The sequence below is a fragment of the Phaethon aethereus genome, assembly GCF_964289735.1.
Source record: "Phaethon aethereus genome assembly, chromosome: 8".
NCBI lineage: Eukaryota > Metazoa > Chordata > Aves > Phaethontiformes > Phaethontidae > Phaethon > Phaethon aethereus.
In genome coordinates this window covers 33,884,989-33,900,833 of record NC_138584.1, presented here as the reverse complement: position 1 = coordinate 33,900,833, position 15,845 = coordinate 33,884,989, and the positions used below count along the sequence as shown (strand labels likewise).

The 15,845-nt window shown below is 59.2% G+C and overlaps 1 protein-coding gene across 1 annotated transcript; it reads right to left on the bottom strand.

The window, feature by feature from the left end:
- Positions 1-397: 397 nt before the first annotated feature.
- On the bottom strand, positions 398-14,327 carry IL23R (interleukin 23 receptor; the record flags this gene model as incomplete). Its single annotated transcript, XM_082003013.1, has 14 exons — positions 14,149-14,327; positions 13,069-13,362; positions 12,805-12,928; positions 11,720-11,892; positions 11,399-11,544; positions 10,396-10,555; positions 9,587-9,669; positions 9,079-9,295; positions 8,032-8,229; positions 7,230-7,313; positions 3,764-3,814; positions 2,819-2,915; positions 1,453-1,543; positions 398-1,000 (listed from the first exon to the last, which is right to left on the bottom strand). The coding sequence occupies exons 1-14, from the start codon at positions 14,204-14,206 to the stop codon at positions 398-400; spliced, it is 2,379 nt and encodes a 792-aa protein (XP_081859139.1). The 5' UTR covers positions 14,207-14,327.
- Positions 14,328-15,845: the final 1,518 nt, after the last annotated feature.

The following is a 15,845-nucleotide window of genomic DNA, read 5'->3' as shown; positions in this document are numbered from 1 at the left end:
GGACATTTTACACAATTCAGTCAGGGTGTCTAAGGGATCATTTTATCCATCTTAACTGCAATCAGCTCCAGGGGTGAAATGCTCCAAATATTTAACAAAAAAATGATTCTGAATAATCGTTGAAGCATATTGCATCCTGCAAAAATCACCTGCTTTGTACTTCAGTTCTTACAGGAATCCAAGTTTATGCTTTTATGCCTGTGAAAATATGAGGTAAGTTTAAAACTGTGATTTGCCATCCAGAATACTCCAGGCAGCCAGCCACAAGTATTTGTACTCGATTAAGAGGGTGAATTTCAAATTTGGAATTTTGCTCCGGTCCTGCCGTTTGCAGTCGCGACGGCCGATACATGCCAGGGACACCGCTTTGGTTCTTTTATCGCGATTACAATTTATCTCAAAATAATTTCCCGATGCTTTGCGGAAAGCAGGTCTTGGTATCCACCGACTCCCTGTTCATGGCTCTCAGGCAGGAGACCAGCTCATCGGGGACCAGCGTTTGCTCTTGAACATCCCACTGGTTCTCCAGGAGGGAGCCGGGTCCCCCCTGGGCCGAGCCGAACGCATGGCTTTGCCCGCTCCGGCTGCTGTTTAAGATGAGGTTGATCTTCTCCAGCAGACAGACGCGGTGCCCCGCTCCCTCCCCGTCCCACGGGTGAGGAACGGGGCTCGTGTAGTCCCTGAAGAAGATGTTCGTCTCCGGTTCTGGGAGGTCCACGGGGGGCTGTGTTTGGTAGATGTTGGCAGCTACGTACCCCAGCAGGTTCCCGTCGGACACCTGAGGTTTGTAGTCAGTGGTCTGCTCGGGGGCCGCGGCGCTGGCAGGTGCCACGCTCCCCGCGCGCTCCCCGTCCGTGGGGACTGCTCTGCTGGGCTTCCTTCTGGTGGCCACGTTCTTGTACTCCTCGTGCGCTGGCACCTCCTCGATTTCCATGACTGTGGGATCACTGATGTCCAGGAACGGCTCACGGAAGCTGTCGCTTGTGAAATCGCTCTTTTCCTGGAAAAAAATTACAAGCGTGGTAACAAACTGGCAAATTTTACCAACTGGAGAGCTATCACCAGAGCATCCCAAGGAAGAGACGGGGCAATGACTTGTTGTCTTCATCTCGTCTTCCTCCCCAGCTCCCTCATCCAGTCCCCCTGTGAAGGAGATGGCAGCGAGGTGGACGAGGGAAGACGGGGAGCGGCTCTGCCTGCCTCCATGCTTCTGCGCACACTTCAAGGGCAGCTTGAGTCAAGTGTGGCCGCTAAATAAAGTGTATATTGAGGCAAGGTTTAAAGACCTCAGCTAAACTGCGTTCCCATGCACCTTGCAAATGCCTGGGAAATGATTCCTGATCAGAATTAGAGCTTAATCCTCTTCCCGTCTGTGTTTCTCACAGCTCCAGAGAGAGTTTTAGTCTAAGGGGAGACAAGTGAAAAAAAGCTGGGAGACAACGGTGCAGTTACCTGGAGGGACCTGATCACGTTGCTGTTTTCCACGTGGGGAAAGTCTTCGAACAGCCATTTTGGCAAGAGCGACACAACGGTGGAGTTAATTCTTTACCAAAAAGAAAAAAACAAACCCCAAAATGTTAGTCCGTTTTATCAGTCACTTATTCACGCTGGGTGAATTGTGCCCTGGCAGGAGGGGAACACGCAAAGTGCGTCCATCCTTCGTGGATGGCTCGGAAGCCCCAGCTTTGCCCCGCGCGGGCGGGTTCCCCCGTTCCGACTCTAGTTCTTTCATCTTTCAACCTTATTCCTCCGGGTTTGATTCCGGAAGCTCAATTACTTCAGTTAAAAATCTAAAATGTAAAAATGTAAAACTTGTCTGTATGTGAAAGTGTTGCTAAACAGGGGGGCGGGGGGAGACCCAAGCTGCGTGTATGAGCCGGAGGAGGCACGTGTGTCCTGAACCGATGAAATCAAATACGCAGCAGTAATGAAAGTTGGTTTTCCTACTGCCAAAGCTACTGCAGAAATGAAAATAATTCGCAAGAGATTTTAATTTCGCCGAGCTCTGCTGGTGTGCCGGTGCATTGCTGTGCTCCTGGGAAAACACACAGTCCCTGTCGCTGCCGAAAGGCCCGTGTTTCACAATTACATCGAGAGCAGAGGAGTTAGGCTGGGTTCAGGAACCGAAAGAGGCAGCCCCTCAACATCCTCCACCCCCAGGTCTCCTCTCCCCTATTTCTCGTTCTGTCAGGAAGATTCAGCCGGTAGCTCTGCCCCATGGAGGCCACCCATTCCCATGGGCGCGCGCCGGGGACAGCAGCGCCTGGACCCCTGGACATCCCTATCCCAGGCAAACTGGGATCGATCAGCTGGATGGCCCGATCGATGACCTGGTTTGCGAGGGAGCCGAGCGAACAGCAGTTGCTGTTAAAACCCAATATTAAGATCCTCTCCGTTGAGTTTTCCGGCTGCTCCACTCCCCGGTCTCTGCCTGTCCCTCGGGGTCCAGGCGCGGGGGGCTTCAGCATCCCCTCCTCAGGCAAAGCTGGGAGTAGCAAGTCCTAGGATAAAACTTACCTACAGAGGCTCTGTTTTTCCTCTTTTTCTATCCCCGCCCTTACATCTCTGTAATAATATAGTGTGTCCCTGAGGCTGGCCTTTAGAGAGGAATGATTTTTTACTTTTTCTGTTGGTCTCTGCCTTAGTGTAGAGCACACAAATGTCTTTTCATATAGCAATCTGACTAATGGGTGAAGTTGCCCTCAGTAAGAGCAGGCTGCAGTGAAAAGGACTGGTTTCTGTAGTTAATTTTAAAATATTCTGGAAGAAAAGTGTGAGTCGGAAATAAGGAAAAAAAATGTGGAGGAGAAAGTAATACCTTTTTCTGGCTGATTTTTTAAACATCAGAACTACAAAAACAACTGATAACATGACCACGCTGACGCCCAGTCCCAGGAAAACTCCAATGTCTTCATCTGAAAAAGGATAGAGAGGAAAAGGTCAGTCGAGTGGCCCTGCTCCACCGCCCCGTCTGCCACGGCGTTCGTCAGTGTAAAGGGCAGGTCTTTGCTAAAACAGCCTCCAGCATTTCCCTTGCCCTCTGGCTCCTCAGTGAGCGAAGCGAAGCCGTAACAAAAGCAAAACCACGACCGCTGCCCGTTGTCGGCGCTGGGCTGCGTCCGGAGCGTCGTGGGCGCTGCCGCCCCGTCGCCTCCCCATCGCCGTGCCCGGGGCTCAGCCAAGCGATTCGAAGAAGTGCGGTCACCGCGTCGAGCCATTTCCTGCGCAGCCTCACCTTTCCCAAACGCTGAAGTGAACTCATCAGCTTACGTTGGTTTTGCTTTCGGTTTAAGTACTGCAACAGACCGTAGCGTAACCTTTACCAGAAGATGTGCAAACCAAAAGCATAACCCAAGTTAGAAAAACAGATGGGAAATGCTTAAACGAGTCTCTGGTTCAAACGGCAGGACTGAAACAGTCTATCACTATCATCCTATATGTTAACATTATCTTATATTTTCCTGGGTTTCTTATCTCCAACTAGCTGTAATGTACATTATACTAGAAGTCTCATAAGAAAGCAAAACTTAAGGCACGCATCACGCGGGTGCTACCGAGCCGCGAGAGCACCGCAGCCTTTCCTGCCGCGCAGCTCGCGTCCCCGTCAAGTCAAAAGTTGCTTTTCTGGCCCTGACCTCTCCAAAGCGTAAGGGAGCTTGTGCTTCCCCATCACCACATGCTGCAGGCGCCGCTCGGGCTAAAACTTCCACCTCTGGTCAAGGAGAAAGTCTGGCTTACCAAGTCTGAGCTACTATCTTCTTACCATGGGAGATCTCGCTGTAGGTGCTGCCCAGGAGCTGGTCCTCTGAAGGGACTTAAACAGAGAGAGGAAAAAATGTCGATAACTTCGTTCAGAGGACAGCGGGTGACATAGAAGCTACGGCTTATTTTTATTTTGTTAGTATTCTTTAGAAAAATACGTAATGGTATAATGAGAAAAATAAAGCCCCCTGAAGTAATTGGTAACTCCAGCTCTGGCTGGACCAGATGCAATCTCCTATTTCTCAGAGATCCGATTAAACGAGACGTTGATGAACACGTAACGCCAATTGCAAAACATCTCCCACGCTCACCGCTGCCCTCGGCACCTGAAACAGGAATTCAGTCTTCCTGCGGAACTGTATGCCAATTTTCAGGAGCACCTACGGATTATTTCCCAAAGCGTCTGAACCCCCCTGGGACTGAATTTTCTGATAATACCCGTGTGTGTGACGGGCTGTGCCGTGAGGGAGGATCTGCAGCTAAAGAGCCTGCCGTGACAAGAAGCGTTTTTTGCTAAAATAAGCAGCAAGCTTTCTTCCCGGCCGTATGAAGCAATTCCCTCGGGATCTCTTCTCCTTGACAAATACACGGTGCCGCCGCTGCTACAGAAAAGGGGTGAGGGTCCAGGCTGAGGGCGATCCCGCTGCCGGGCTGGCTGTTGGACTGAACCCGTAGCCTGGACCAGAACCACAGCTCTGCCGTCGGGACAAGCCACCCACCGCGCCTCCCCGGGGTCCCCCCCTGCACGGGGACGCGGGGTCGCCCCGGGCCAGGCGTCAGCACACACCAGCTGCGGCGAGCTGCCGGCCGCCCCGCAAGGACAAGGGGCTCTGCGGGGACGCGCACGGCGTGCACGCTCGCCCTCGGGAGAACGTGCCCTTCCGGAGCAGCCCGGGCAGAGCCCGCGGGGAGGAAGCGTGCCGGGGCAGCAAGCGAGCAATGCTGCAAGGACAAGCAAGGTCGTCGGTCCCCTTTCGCCGTGAGCGGGACGAGGGTCGTCGTCTTAAACTGCGGCGGTCACGAAAAAGGACAACTTCTCTAGCAGCAAGGATGAGGAACACCAAGGGAGGTTGCCTTTTCCTGGGCATCCGAGAGAAGTTTCAGCAAACCTCTGTCAGGAATGGAAGCAACACTTCCTTTGGGAAGTCCCATGGTCTTCCCTTGGGATGGGGCAATCCTCCTTTCCAGCCACGTTCCCTGCGATTTTCCGATGTCTTTCGATGGCGGTGAATGTTGCTGATGATGTGGTTGTGGGTCCACGTTGGGGTTGAAGGAAGGGAAATGCCCCCAAAGGGGCAGGCAGCAGAAAGGGCCCCTTTTGCAGAGTCATCTATGCAAACACAGCTCACGCCAGCAGCAGGATTTCCCCAAGACAGCAAATTGCCAGTAATTGGGAAATTCAGAAAAACCCAAGGCCAAATGTCATTTCTTCCTTTCCAATGGGGAAAAAAAATCCCAGAAAAGGTACTGCCTCTGATTTTGTGCATTTGAAGCGTAGGCATCTCCTAGCAGAGCTCCTGGAGTTCAAGTATTTCAGTTCCTCGAGCGTGTTTGCAGAACGAGCCCGCTCAGCCGGACTGCGCTGCAGACACCGCAGAGCACCTCTCGAAGCTCTGGGACGGTGGAAGGCAAGTGATGGAGCACCCCATTCTGCAGCCTGGGAATTCGGCAGTTTTGGGGGGCGGGTGGCACTGGCACATCAAACTTGCATAAATAAAACAAAATTAATATGATTACAGTAATGCCTTACTGACGACGGACAGGCTCGATCTGAATGAGGAATATGAAGAGCGAAGGTTCAACCGGTGGGGTCAAGCCAGGGGACCTTACTGTGGGTGTCAGCCGTGGGTTGCACTGCTGCTTGGGAAGCAAACCTTGTCACAGGTACGAGCCTCGCTGCTGCCTCACGTCGGGACTTCCCCGCAGGAACCCCCGAGCTTTCTTCAAGGAGGCTATGCAACCACCAAGGACGAAGCCTCTATTTTTAAGCATTTTACACGTTTCTAAGCTGTTTGCTTGTGCAAGGTTTGGAGCATCCTCCTTTTGACACCCAGCTCGTCCCTCTTCCATGCAGATGGAGACCTGCTGCCAAAGTCTAAGCCCCACTTGAGGATCAGGACCCTGGAAATTCACGTCACCAGAGCTGGAGGTGGCCAAACCCCGACCTGCCCAGAGCCGAAGGCTGTCGGTGTGTCCGTGAGGAGAACGGCTAATAGCCAGGTCTAACACACAGCTGTGAGCAGCTCGGGATGAACCAGTCAGGAATATTGGTTTCCATTTCTCGGGAAAAAAATGGAATAACTGCCCTTCTCAAAGGTATGAAATGTGATTTCAGGCGTGATTTTTGAAATTCTGTTCCAACCAGAAACACAAGAGCTGGTTTGTCCTCGGGAAAGTATCTGAGCAACTTCAAATAATGCGTCTAAAATTGCATCAGAGCATGGGATGGTGAACTGACTGATGACATCCTAAGGTGTTACCCTTGCCTGCGGCTCCAGCCGGCCATGTCAGGGCACAGAGGGCACTAACAGGTCTTAATGGCCCTGACCAACCTCACCTGGGGTCTCCACCCACAGCCTCTGCCCAGGGGCTATTTAAGCTCAGCCCTGGGCCATGAGCCTTGCTGGAAAGTTCTTGGAGGTTCTAGCTCTGACCTGTGGGCTGACTTCATGACCTGGCCTCAGCCTTCTCTTGTCTCCATGGACCTGCCAGCCACCACTGGCCACGAATGCAGATGTTTTGTCTGCACTGTGGTGTCCGCGGCACAGCTATGGTGGTGCTGGGAGGGGTCCTCAGTGCTCAGGCGTTGGGCTGTGCATGGCTTACCCTGGCTCACCTGGGTGAGGAGCAGCAGCAGGATGGTACAACTCGGGGAGCTCTGTATGCCCAGCTCTTGAGGACAACCAAAGCCAACACGCAGCGATGAAGATGATGCACGGCCAGTCCTTACTTTCCTCTGTAAATCGGCCCGTGCCCTGTCCTAACTAAAAGAGTCTCTGGAATTGAAGCCTGCCTGCATCCCACTCCAGGTAAGAAAGGGCAGGCTGCAGCTTGGCCAGTTGGTCTCTGTAATCTGTTTTGGTTTATCTAGAATATTTTAGTGTCAAATGTGCAAAGCACATCTGTTCTACCACAATAAGGGAGAATGACTCCATCGGTGTATCTTGTGGTGTAAGATGTGGTTCTCGTGTCCATTGGAGATTTGTGAGCAGGAGCAAAGATCAGCTAGAGAAGACTTTCATAGAGATGCATCGATAAAAATCTCTTTTTTTCATGTCCTGCAGCTGAGAGGTTTCCCTCTAGAGCCCTGCACTCCTCTGGTCAGTGGGAGGGGTCCACATCTTGTTTCTAAAACTAAGTAATTCTGCAAAACTGGCAGGTTGTGGGAATAGGAAGAATGAAACAGCGAGCTGGGCTCTGCAGCTCCATTGCAGCACGCAGCGACTGCTCCACCCGGCCGGGCTTACCTTGGCCGGAGCTCGGTTTGCTGACGCCGTCGGGGTAGACTGCGTACACCGACACGTTGATGTGACCTCCTGCGGCTGCCTCTTCTGGAAAGAAGCAAGATTTGCCTTAAAATGTATTTGTACGCTGCTGTGAAAGCTCTAGTCTTGCTCCGGGGCTTGTTGTTGAGTGGTGAGAGTGGATGGAGGGGTGGGGGGTCCCAGCCCTGAGCCTGCTGCATGCCCTTCCCTCCCCCGGGAAAGCCACGGCACGAGCCGTTCCCAAAAACACACGCGGAAGAGCGAAAGCCTGGTCAAGTAACTGGCTAGGCAGTACCCAAAACCCCGTGAACACCAGAATTAACGTGGCAAGCAGGGAGTGGGATGGGTGCCGAGATGTTTGTGCTGCTGGGCTCAGGCTGGGTTGCTGAGGACCCGCAGGCTCGTGTCTCTGGGCGCGGCCCGGAGGAGAGGTGCTAAAGCCTTGGTGCATCAAGTGTTGTGCCTTCTATCTCCGCATCCTTTAAATACTGTGCTGGGACAGGCCTCCATGGGTCTAGCATGGCTTCCCTGCCCGCCAGCTCACTTGCCGCTTCATTTTCTTTCCCTGTGACCTTCTCCGGAGGGACCGAACCCCACCGACCGCCCTCACGTCTCCTACTGTGTCACTCCTCCTCGCTCCCTGAGCGCTCCTCATCATCCCACTCGCCAAAAACAAGTGGGCAGGGGCTCAATTTTAAATGAAACTTTGCCCTTGTATATTTTTGGCTTTATAATACCCTGATGAACCGCACCAAACAGCAAGAGGACTCCTGGAATAGCTTACCTTGGATGTACGTGTGTGTTTCCTGGTATGGGACCTTCTTCCAAAAATACTGCTCTTCCTGGCTGTACTGGGTGGTGGAAACCCACTCCACTATGAACCAGAGCGGGGACCTGCCGCTGTGGTGAGGGTGCTGCCAGGCCACCGAGACCCTGCTCCGGTTCTCAGGCTTGACCTCCACGGCCGCCGGTGCCGGGAACTCTGCGGACAGAGACGGCACGGGGGCTGTCACCCCAACCCTGTTCCTTAGAGAGCGGGAGGCTTGGAAGGGTCGGCTAAGCCCAGGCAAAATGTGGCTTTCCTGAAAGTGTTTAAGGACTGAAGAGGCAACAAGAAATTCTAGAATGTGGCATTTATATATATATATCTATTTTTGTGTGTGTGTATATATCAAAATAGATATTTGTATCTATAAATCTATATTTTAACATATATCTGTGCTTGCACACATGTATCACAGAAGCACATCTTCAGCTTTGTCATGTCTCGTCTGAATTGCTTTACCTGTCATTTGTTATGAGAAAGGTGCATGATTCTGATAAGTATGAGATATTAGAGAATTTTTTCCACCTTCTTTCTCTTCGGTTTCTTTTTAGTCATATATTTGTCCTCAATCTGAATGGGATTTTCCCCTCCCACTGCTCGTTAAAAGAGACATTTTTGAAAAATAGGAAAGTGTGGTTGCGGGGAAAACCACAAGCTGCGGCGCGGGGAAGCTAAGGTGGCCCAGAAAGGACTGTTCCTCCCTTTCTGTTCGCCCTGGGGCTGTCTCCCTGGCAGGGGACGTTTTTGGGAGCACCCCTGCACCGAGCCAACGCGGGCAGGACAAACTTATTTTCAAACTTGTTGCTGCAACCCTCAAAGTCCGAGGGCTGAGATACGGGGCTGCGGAGCGGCTCCATCTCCGGGGGGTGCTGGCCGTGTCTGGAGGACATGGTGTTCCCCCAGCGCGGCGGGCAGAGCTCCGCCGGGGCTTTTCCCTGGCTTTAGCACAAGCTGGCCTTTCCCCCCTGCGATCCTGAGAAAATCCCATCTCTGTGAAGATCCTACCTTCCCAGCCGCCGGCGCCCTGGCCGAGGGCGATGCTGGCGGGGCTGGAAGCCCCCCTGGAGTTGTGAGCGGTGACGCGGAGGGCGCGGGCTCCCGGGGGCACCAGGACGCTGCAGGCCGTGCTGGAGGTGTTGCAGAGGAGAACCGCTCCCCCGGGGCTCTCGGCGGCCACGGCGTAGCCCAGGATCCTCCCCCGGGCATCCCGGGGAGGCAGGGGCTGCGAGCGGCGAGACAGACAGCCCCGTGGGGACGGGTGCGCGGGGCCCGACGCTGAGCCGCCCCGGCGCAGGACGGACGTCCCCGCGGATGCATTTTGCAAGGATGGAGAGCTTTTGCCCCGAGGACACGTTGGGGTCTCCTCTTCCCCCCCCCCCCCCCCCCCCCCATCTCTTTGGTCAAAGGGCTCTTTGAGAAGGGCATGGCCTCTTGCCGCCTCTTGGCAGGTGCTGCTCTTGGGGAGGAGCAGAGCGTGCGAAAATTCCACGGGAGCTGCCAAAAAAGACTTTACCTTGATCAAGACCGTCACCTCGTGGCTGCCGTTCGGGAAGGCCGGGCCCAGGCGCCGCCAGACGTCGGGCGCCGCGGCGGGGGCTGCGGGAGGAAGCGTGGGACGTCAGTGGCGGCAGCTCCTGAGGGGCCCCAGCTGTGTCCCCAGCTTCCTCGCCGCACCCAGGACGTCAGCGAGGGCATCGCTCCTCGGGTGTCCCAGCCCGCTGCCGGCCGAGGTAACTGTGTCTAAGCTCGTCCCGGTGTTGGTAACCGGGATGCAAAGCGGGGAAGCTGACCCAAAACCGCTGGTGGGACACCTCGGCTGACGCAGCTTTTACGCCCAGGGCAAGAGGCGCTGCCTGCTGCGGGGGAGCAAGGCAGCCAGCTGCCAAGGGTGGATAAGCTTATCCCATCCCTCTTCCTGCCCGGAGAACCACGTGCCCGCAAAGCCCCCATTTCTCTCCAGCTCCTAGCATACCGCAGCACCCTCAGGAGTCTGCCAAAATCACCACGACCTGTGCCCTGCCGTGGGGCCAGGAGTGCTCAGAGGGCGTGAGACGAGCTGCCAGCTTGTGACAGTGCTCAGCCCTCGGCTGCAGTGTGGGGATGGTGGCGGTGCCTCCCGGGCCACGGCATCCTGTACCCGGTGTCCGCCTACGGTGGTCCCCAGCGGCGCGGGGACGTGCAGGCTCCCGTGCCACGCACGTGCCACGCAACACACGTCTTGCTGGGTAACTTGAGCTGCCCGGCAGCCGGAGCCTGGGCCGGGTCCCCGCGGAGCATCTCCAGGAGCCGACGCGGCGAGAGCGGCGCGGAGGCTGAGCTCACCTGCCTCGGGGGTGGTGTAGAGAAAGGGGGTGCTCCAGGCGCTCCAGGGGCTGTCGGCAGCGCTGAGCCGGCACCTGACCTGAAACACGTACCGGGTGTTACTCTGCAGGTCGTGCCGCGAGCGGGGCCCCTGCTGCGCCGCACTGTCCCACGCCTCCACCTGCAAGGGAAGCAGGGTGCTGGGGGGGAGCGGGACCCAGCTGGACCCCCGCCGGCCCCCCACAGGGAGCGGGGGCACGCAGTGGCTGCTACCTTCCCCGTCTGCACGGGTGGGGATGGGCATGGTCCACCCCGAGCCCACGGGGCTGGCTAAGCCTGGGGGCACAGCGTTCCGAGGGGGTCCCGGTCACGGCTGTGCCTCTCGCGGTGCTGCAGCACGTCTTCTTGAGCCTGACGCTGTTGCAAAATATGGTACAGGCACAGTCCCCTCTGCCAACGCACCGGGCAAGCCAAAGGGTGCGGGGAGAGCCCCTGGCCCGCTGCCGCACCGGGCTTCTGGCACCAGGGCAATTTTGGGGGCTCCGGTGGGTGCTGGGACCCAGCCCCAGCCCCTGCCAGCAGCCGGGGAGGTTTCCGAAAGGGACGCGGGTGGAGCTGCCCCAGGGGCAGTCGTGTCTGAGCGCGCAGGGCGACCAACCGAGCGAAGCGTGGGTGCGCTGAGCATCCCTAGATGCAGAGCTAGATAATGTTTGGAAATATTTTTCATTTCTCCCTGTTGCTTAAAAAGCAGAGAGAACCCTGCCCGAAAGGCTGTCCACCCTCTTGGAGGGCATCAGCTGTCCTGCCCGCCCGAAGGCGGGGGGCTGTCTGCAGCTGAGGGTGTGTGCTCCCCACCCACACTGAAGGAAAGGGGTGTTTTTTGAACAACCCCAAATGCTCCCGTGTCCCGTGGGCGCTCAGGAGCCTCCGGCAGGACCGGGACTGGTGTGCCTCCTAACGGGGGGCAGCTCATGCACACAAGTCCGCGTGGGGGGAGGATTTGGGGGGTCCTGGGCCATCTCACATGCCATGCCGGGGCGCCCGTGGCTTTGTGTCGCTCCTCGCAGCGCACGTTCTCCAGCAGCGTCTGCCTCCTCCAGCGGATGGTGGTGGTGGGAGGCGACGTCTCCGTCGTCTCGGCGCTGGTGACCAGCGGCAGCGCGGGCACCACTGCGGGGAGAGCCGGGAAAGCGTGGGCGGGGGGCTGGTACACCGCGGGGGGCTGCCCTCGCGCCCGTGAGCTGCGCTGCTCGTGCACGTCCCTGCAGCGGTGCGTACGGCCACGCGCAGCCCCTGCACGCGGTGCAGCTCGCGGATGGATGGACGGGTGCACGGACAGACGTACCGAGCTCCTGCAGGTCGAGGCGCCGAGGGGCCGAGCGGGCAGCACCCAGCGCGTTGCTGGCCTGCACCCACGCCGAGTAGTGGCTCCCGCCGTGCAGCACGCTCAGCGGCACCGGTGAGCCGGCGGGGAAGACCTCCTCTTCCTCAGCATCCTCCACCGCCGCCGTCCCCACGCTGGGAAGCAGAAGGCAGCCCCGGTCAGAGCCCGTCCCGGCATCACGCATCCGCTGGAAAAGCAACCCCGGCCCTCGAGGGGTCACAAGCTGGCAGCTGGGGCACAGGCATCTCCAAAACCGGAGTTTGTCACTCTTAAAGCGAACGAGAAAGTAAATTGCCTCCGGTTCTTGACATTTCTGCAGGGCATTTGCATTTTCGCTGTGGGAAGGGAACTTTCTCAGTTCTTCCTGGGTGCGCGGTTCCAAGTTTGAACCCAAGCACATTTAGGCAGGCGGTTAATCACTTCTCTTCACCAAGCCTACGTATGACGGGATTTAATGTGTTGACTTTAATAACTGAGCCAAGATTAACTTTGAAGGCCTGCCAGTCTTGTGTCACGGGGGCTTCGGTGCCGGGCAGAAAGCGTCGCGGGCCGGGTGGGAAGGGCTGCGGCACACTGCGCAGCAGCCAGCACGCCTGCTTCAGGTTCAAGCTTTCGCACCCTGCTAGAGGTTCAGTTTCGGGGTTTGGGCAGCGTCAGGTGCACGCTACCGGCTGCACCCTCCGCACGCCCTTTAGCTTAGAGAGAGTCGGGGCCCCGGGCCAAAAATGCATTGCCGTAACGCGTCGCGATGTAACGCCGCGTTTGCTGGGCCGCTAATAGCACCGGGCGCGCCGGGTCCATCCTGTAGATTAAACCCGCAGTTTAACGTGCGGTTTGCAAGCACGGGACCAGGAAGGCGTGGCTTTAGAAAGCCTAACGAGGGCTCGGCGCCCGTTCCCGGCCGCCAGCAGCAGAGCAGCCCTGGCGTCGCCCGGGTTTGTGGCCACCGTGCCCCGACCGCGTGCCGCGTGCCGGCTCTGCCCGCGACCTCGCTCCCTCCCGGCCCCGTCCGCCCGCCCCGCAGCCCCCCGTCCCGCGGGCCTTACCTGCGCAGGTGGAGGGCGTAGTGGGTGTGCAGGTGGGTCGGCCGCCCCGCGTCCCACGTGCACGCCAGGCGCCCCGAGCGCTCGTGGATGGTGCAAGTCAGGTTGCTGGGGGGGTCGGGAGGGTCTGCGGAGGCAAGGTGAGGCAGAGCGTGCAGACGCCCCCCGAGCAGTGCCGAGCCCAGGCTGCTGCCCCCCCCCCGACCTCCTGGGTGCTGCCCGCTTAACAAAAATCACCGAGACCCCATAGCCGTGGGGGGTACTTACAGCCGGCCAGGACGTGGGTGCCGCACACCAGCTGGAGCCATTTGCTGTCGGGGCAGCGGGCGAAGCAGGTGACGGTCCCGAAGGGCATCCAGAAATCGCGCAGCCGGAGCTGGACGGCGCTGCTGTTGAGGGGGTGCAGGGGACCCTCAGCGACGCTGTAGTTGAGGAGGACGACGAACTCGGCCCAGGGGCAGCCGAGGGTGGAGAGGCAGTTGATGGAGATGTTGGAGCCCATCTGCACCACGGGCGCGGGCTCGATCCAGACGTGCCCCGAGCACCTGATGCTTGCAACACCTGCGCCGAGAGCCGCCGCGTCAGGGTGGCTCTGGGTGGGCGTCCCACGGGAGGAGGTGATGCCCACGGGCTGCACCGCTCCACGCGGGCGGCTGCTTTGCTGGGATGCGGGCAGCAGCATGGCAGGACCCCGCGGCGGGGGGCTGCCGGTGCCCCCCAGCCCCCTCGCTCCCCCCGGGACGGGGATAAACCCCCCTGCCTTCAGCAGCGAGCCGGCGCCCGGTGACTCATCCCCTCGGATCGGAAACAGCTAGTTTCACCGATTTTAGGTTTTGCTCTACTGCTTAAATGACTGCAGGGAAATAACCCGTAGCCTCACGAGCTCTGATCCCCCGAGATTAGGGTGGCAGCCCCCCCGCGGAGGCACGCGCTGCCCTCCGCTATCAGATGAGGGCTCTGCACCAGCGCCGGCAAATCCGGCTCGCAGCCGGTATCGGGCTCGATCTGGCCTTCCTGGAAAGGGCGCAGCTGCGCTCCGGCTTCGCGTGTGCGGAGGCAGGATCACGCCGCTTGTCGCAGCCACTGCCGCCAGCCCGCTTCGAGGCGGCTGGATGCAGCCCCCGTCCGAGGACGCGAGCAGGGAGGAGAGGGTACCGCGGGGCGTGGGAGCCCCCCACAATGCTAACGAAGTGCTTCCCCCCCAATCCGTAGCTGTAGCACTATAATTTTGCACCACTCCAGCTCCAATGCCCTGGCAGGGCCGGGACATTTGCTCCGGCAGTCTGTGAGGGTGATGCCGCGGTGGCTGTGCCGAGCCGTGCCGAGCCGTGCCACGTGGCCGCTTACCTCCACACAGGCAGCAGAGCAGGACGTGGAGCACCGAAGCCTCGCCGGACCCCGCCATGGCCTGGGCTGCGGCCGCTGCGCGCGCGTGGCATAGTCTGGGGGAAGGAAAGGTGTGCGGTGTTCCACCGGCCGCACCGCCGCCCGGCGCGGCCGCCGCAGCCCTCGCCGCGGGACGCGCAGGGACTGCCCCGCAGGTGGCCATGGGGATGCACGGCGAGGCTTTCGCCGGGGATTTGGGGTCAGGCCGGGTCGCGCCCGCAGCGGGAGCACAGGGGGACGGGCCCATGGGCGCGCAGGACTCAGCGTTTCGGGCAACAGGCACCCCGGCGGCAGAGCCCGGCGTCCAGCCGCAGCGAACGGCCCTGAGGCCGCTTTCCCCGAGCTTCCACCTCCAGCGACGTTTCTCGCGGTTTTCACGCCTGTGAAGTACCTCCAACCCTTCCCCGGCGCTCGGGCGGACGCGTACGTCCGTGCAGCTTTTGGCAACCCGCAGGCCGGAGGGCCTCGCCCCCAGCCCCGGGCGGGCGGCGGGGCGAGCCCTCCCGGACGCCGTTTCCCAGCGCACGCAGGAGCAGGAGGCCATGGGAGCAGGTTTGCAGAGGGGAAGTCATGCCTGAGCAGCCCGAGGGCCTCCTTCGAAGAGGACTGGCATGGTGGGCGAGGGGGGCGCGGGGGATGCTGCTTGTCTCCATCCTCCCCCCCCGCTCAGCCCCGGGGGGCACACCTGGAGCGCCGGGGCCAGCGCTGGGCCCCCCGGGACGAGAGAGGTATGGGGGGACTGGAGTGAGTCCGGCAAAGGCGCCGGAGGGGCTGGAGCACTGGAGACGTGAGGAAGGGCTGGGAGAGCTGGGGCTGTTCGGCCCGGAGAGGGCTCCGGAGGGTCTGATGCCTGATGGGGGGTAGCGATGGGGCAGCCAGACCCCTCTCGGCGCTGCTCAGGGACGGGACAGGAGGCAATAGGCTCGCACTGAAAATCGGGGAACTCCAGTTAAACTTCGGAACAAGCACTCCCAGGGGGACCAAGCTCGGTGCCGGCTGCCCTGAGGGGTCTCCGGTCCTGGAGGTGCTCAGACCCGGCCGGACAGGGCTTCGTGGGACAGAAACCGCCCCTGTTTCCATAACGTCCTTCCCACCTCCCTTGCTGCGACGGGTCCTGTCCGAGCCGAGCAAGGGCTGTTTCTGGCAGTGCTCCCCCCCCAGGACAGCCCCAAAATCCCAGGCAAGGGCTTCCCCCCGCCCCAGCTCTCCAAGGAGCCGTGCTCGTGTCCGCATCCCACAGTCTTGCCTGAATTTTTCCCTGCTCGCTTCGCCTTCCTCCCCAGCCTCTTTGGTTTGGCCCCCACAGGCAAACCCCCCGCCGGAGGGGACGCGCGGCCTCGCCAGCCCCACGGGGCTCGGGGTGCGGCTGCGGGCTATGGGGCTGCGACAGCTTTGCGGCAGCCGGGACGCGGACCGGCGGGGCGCGAGGAAACGCAGCTCCTGGGGGGAAAATTGCTCTTTTCCAAGAGAAACATCCACCTGGGAGCAAGCAGCTTGCCCGGCCCACCCGAGCCCCCCCGAAGGCTGGGGCGACGCTGCGGGCGGGGGGTGGGTGCGGGGCTGGGTGCTGAGCAGACCCTGCCCAGGGCTTTACAGCCCCGCTCACGTGCCCGGCACTGAAAACGGAGCAAAGCTCCACACATCCATAGTTTTCTTTC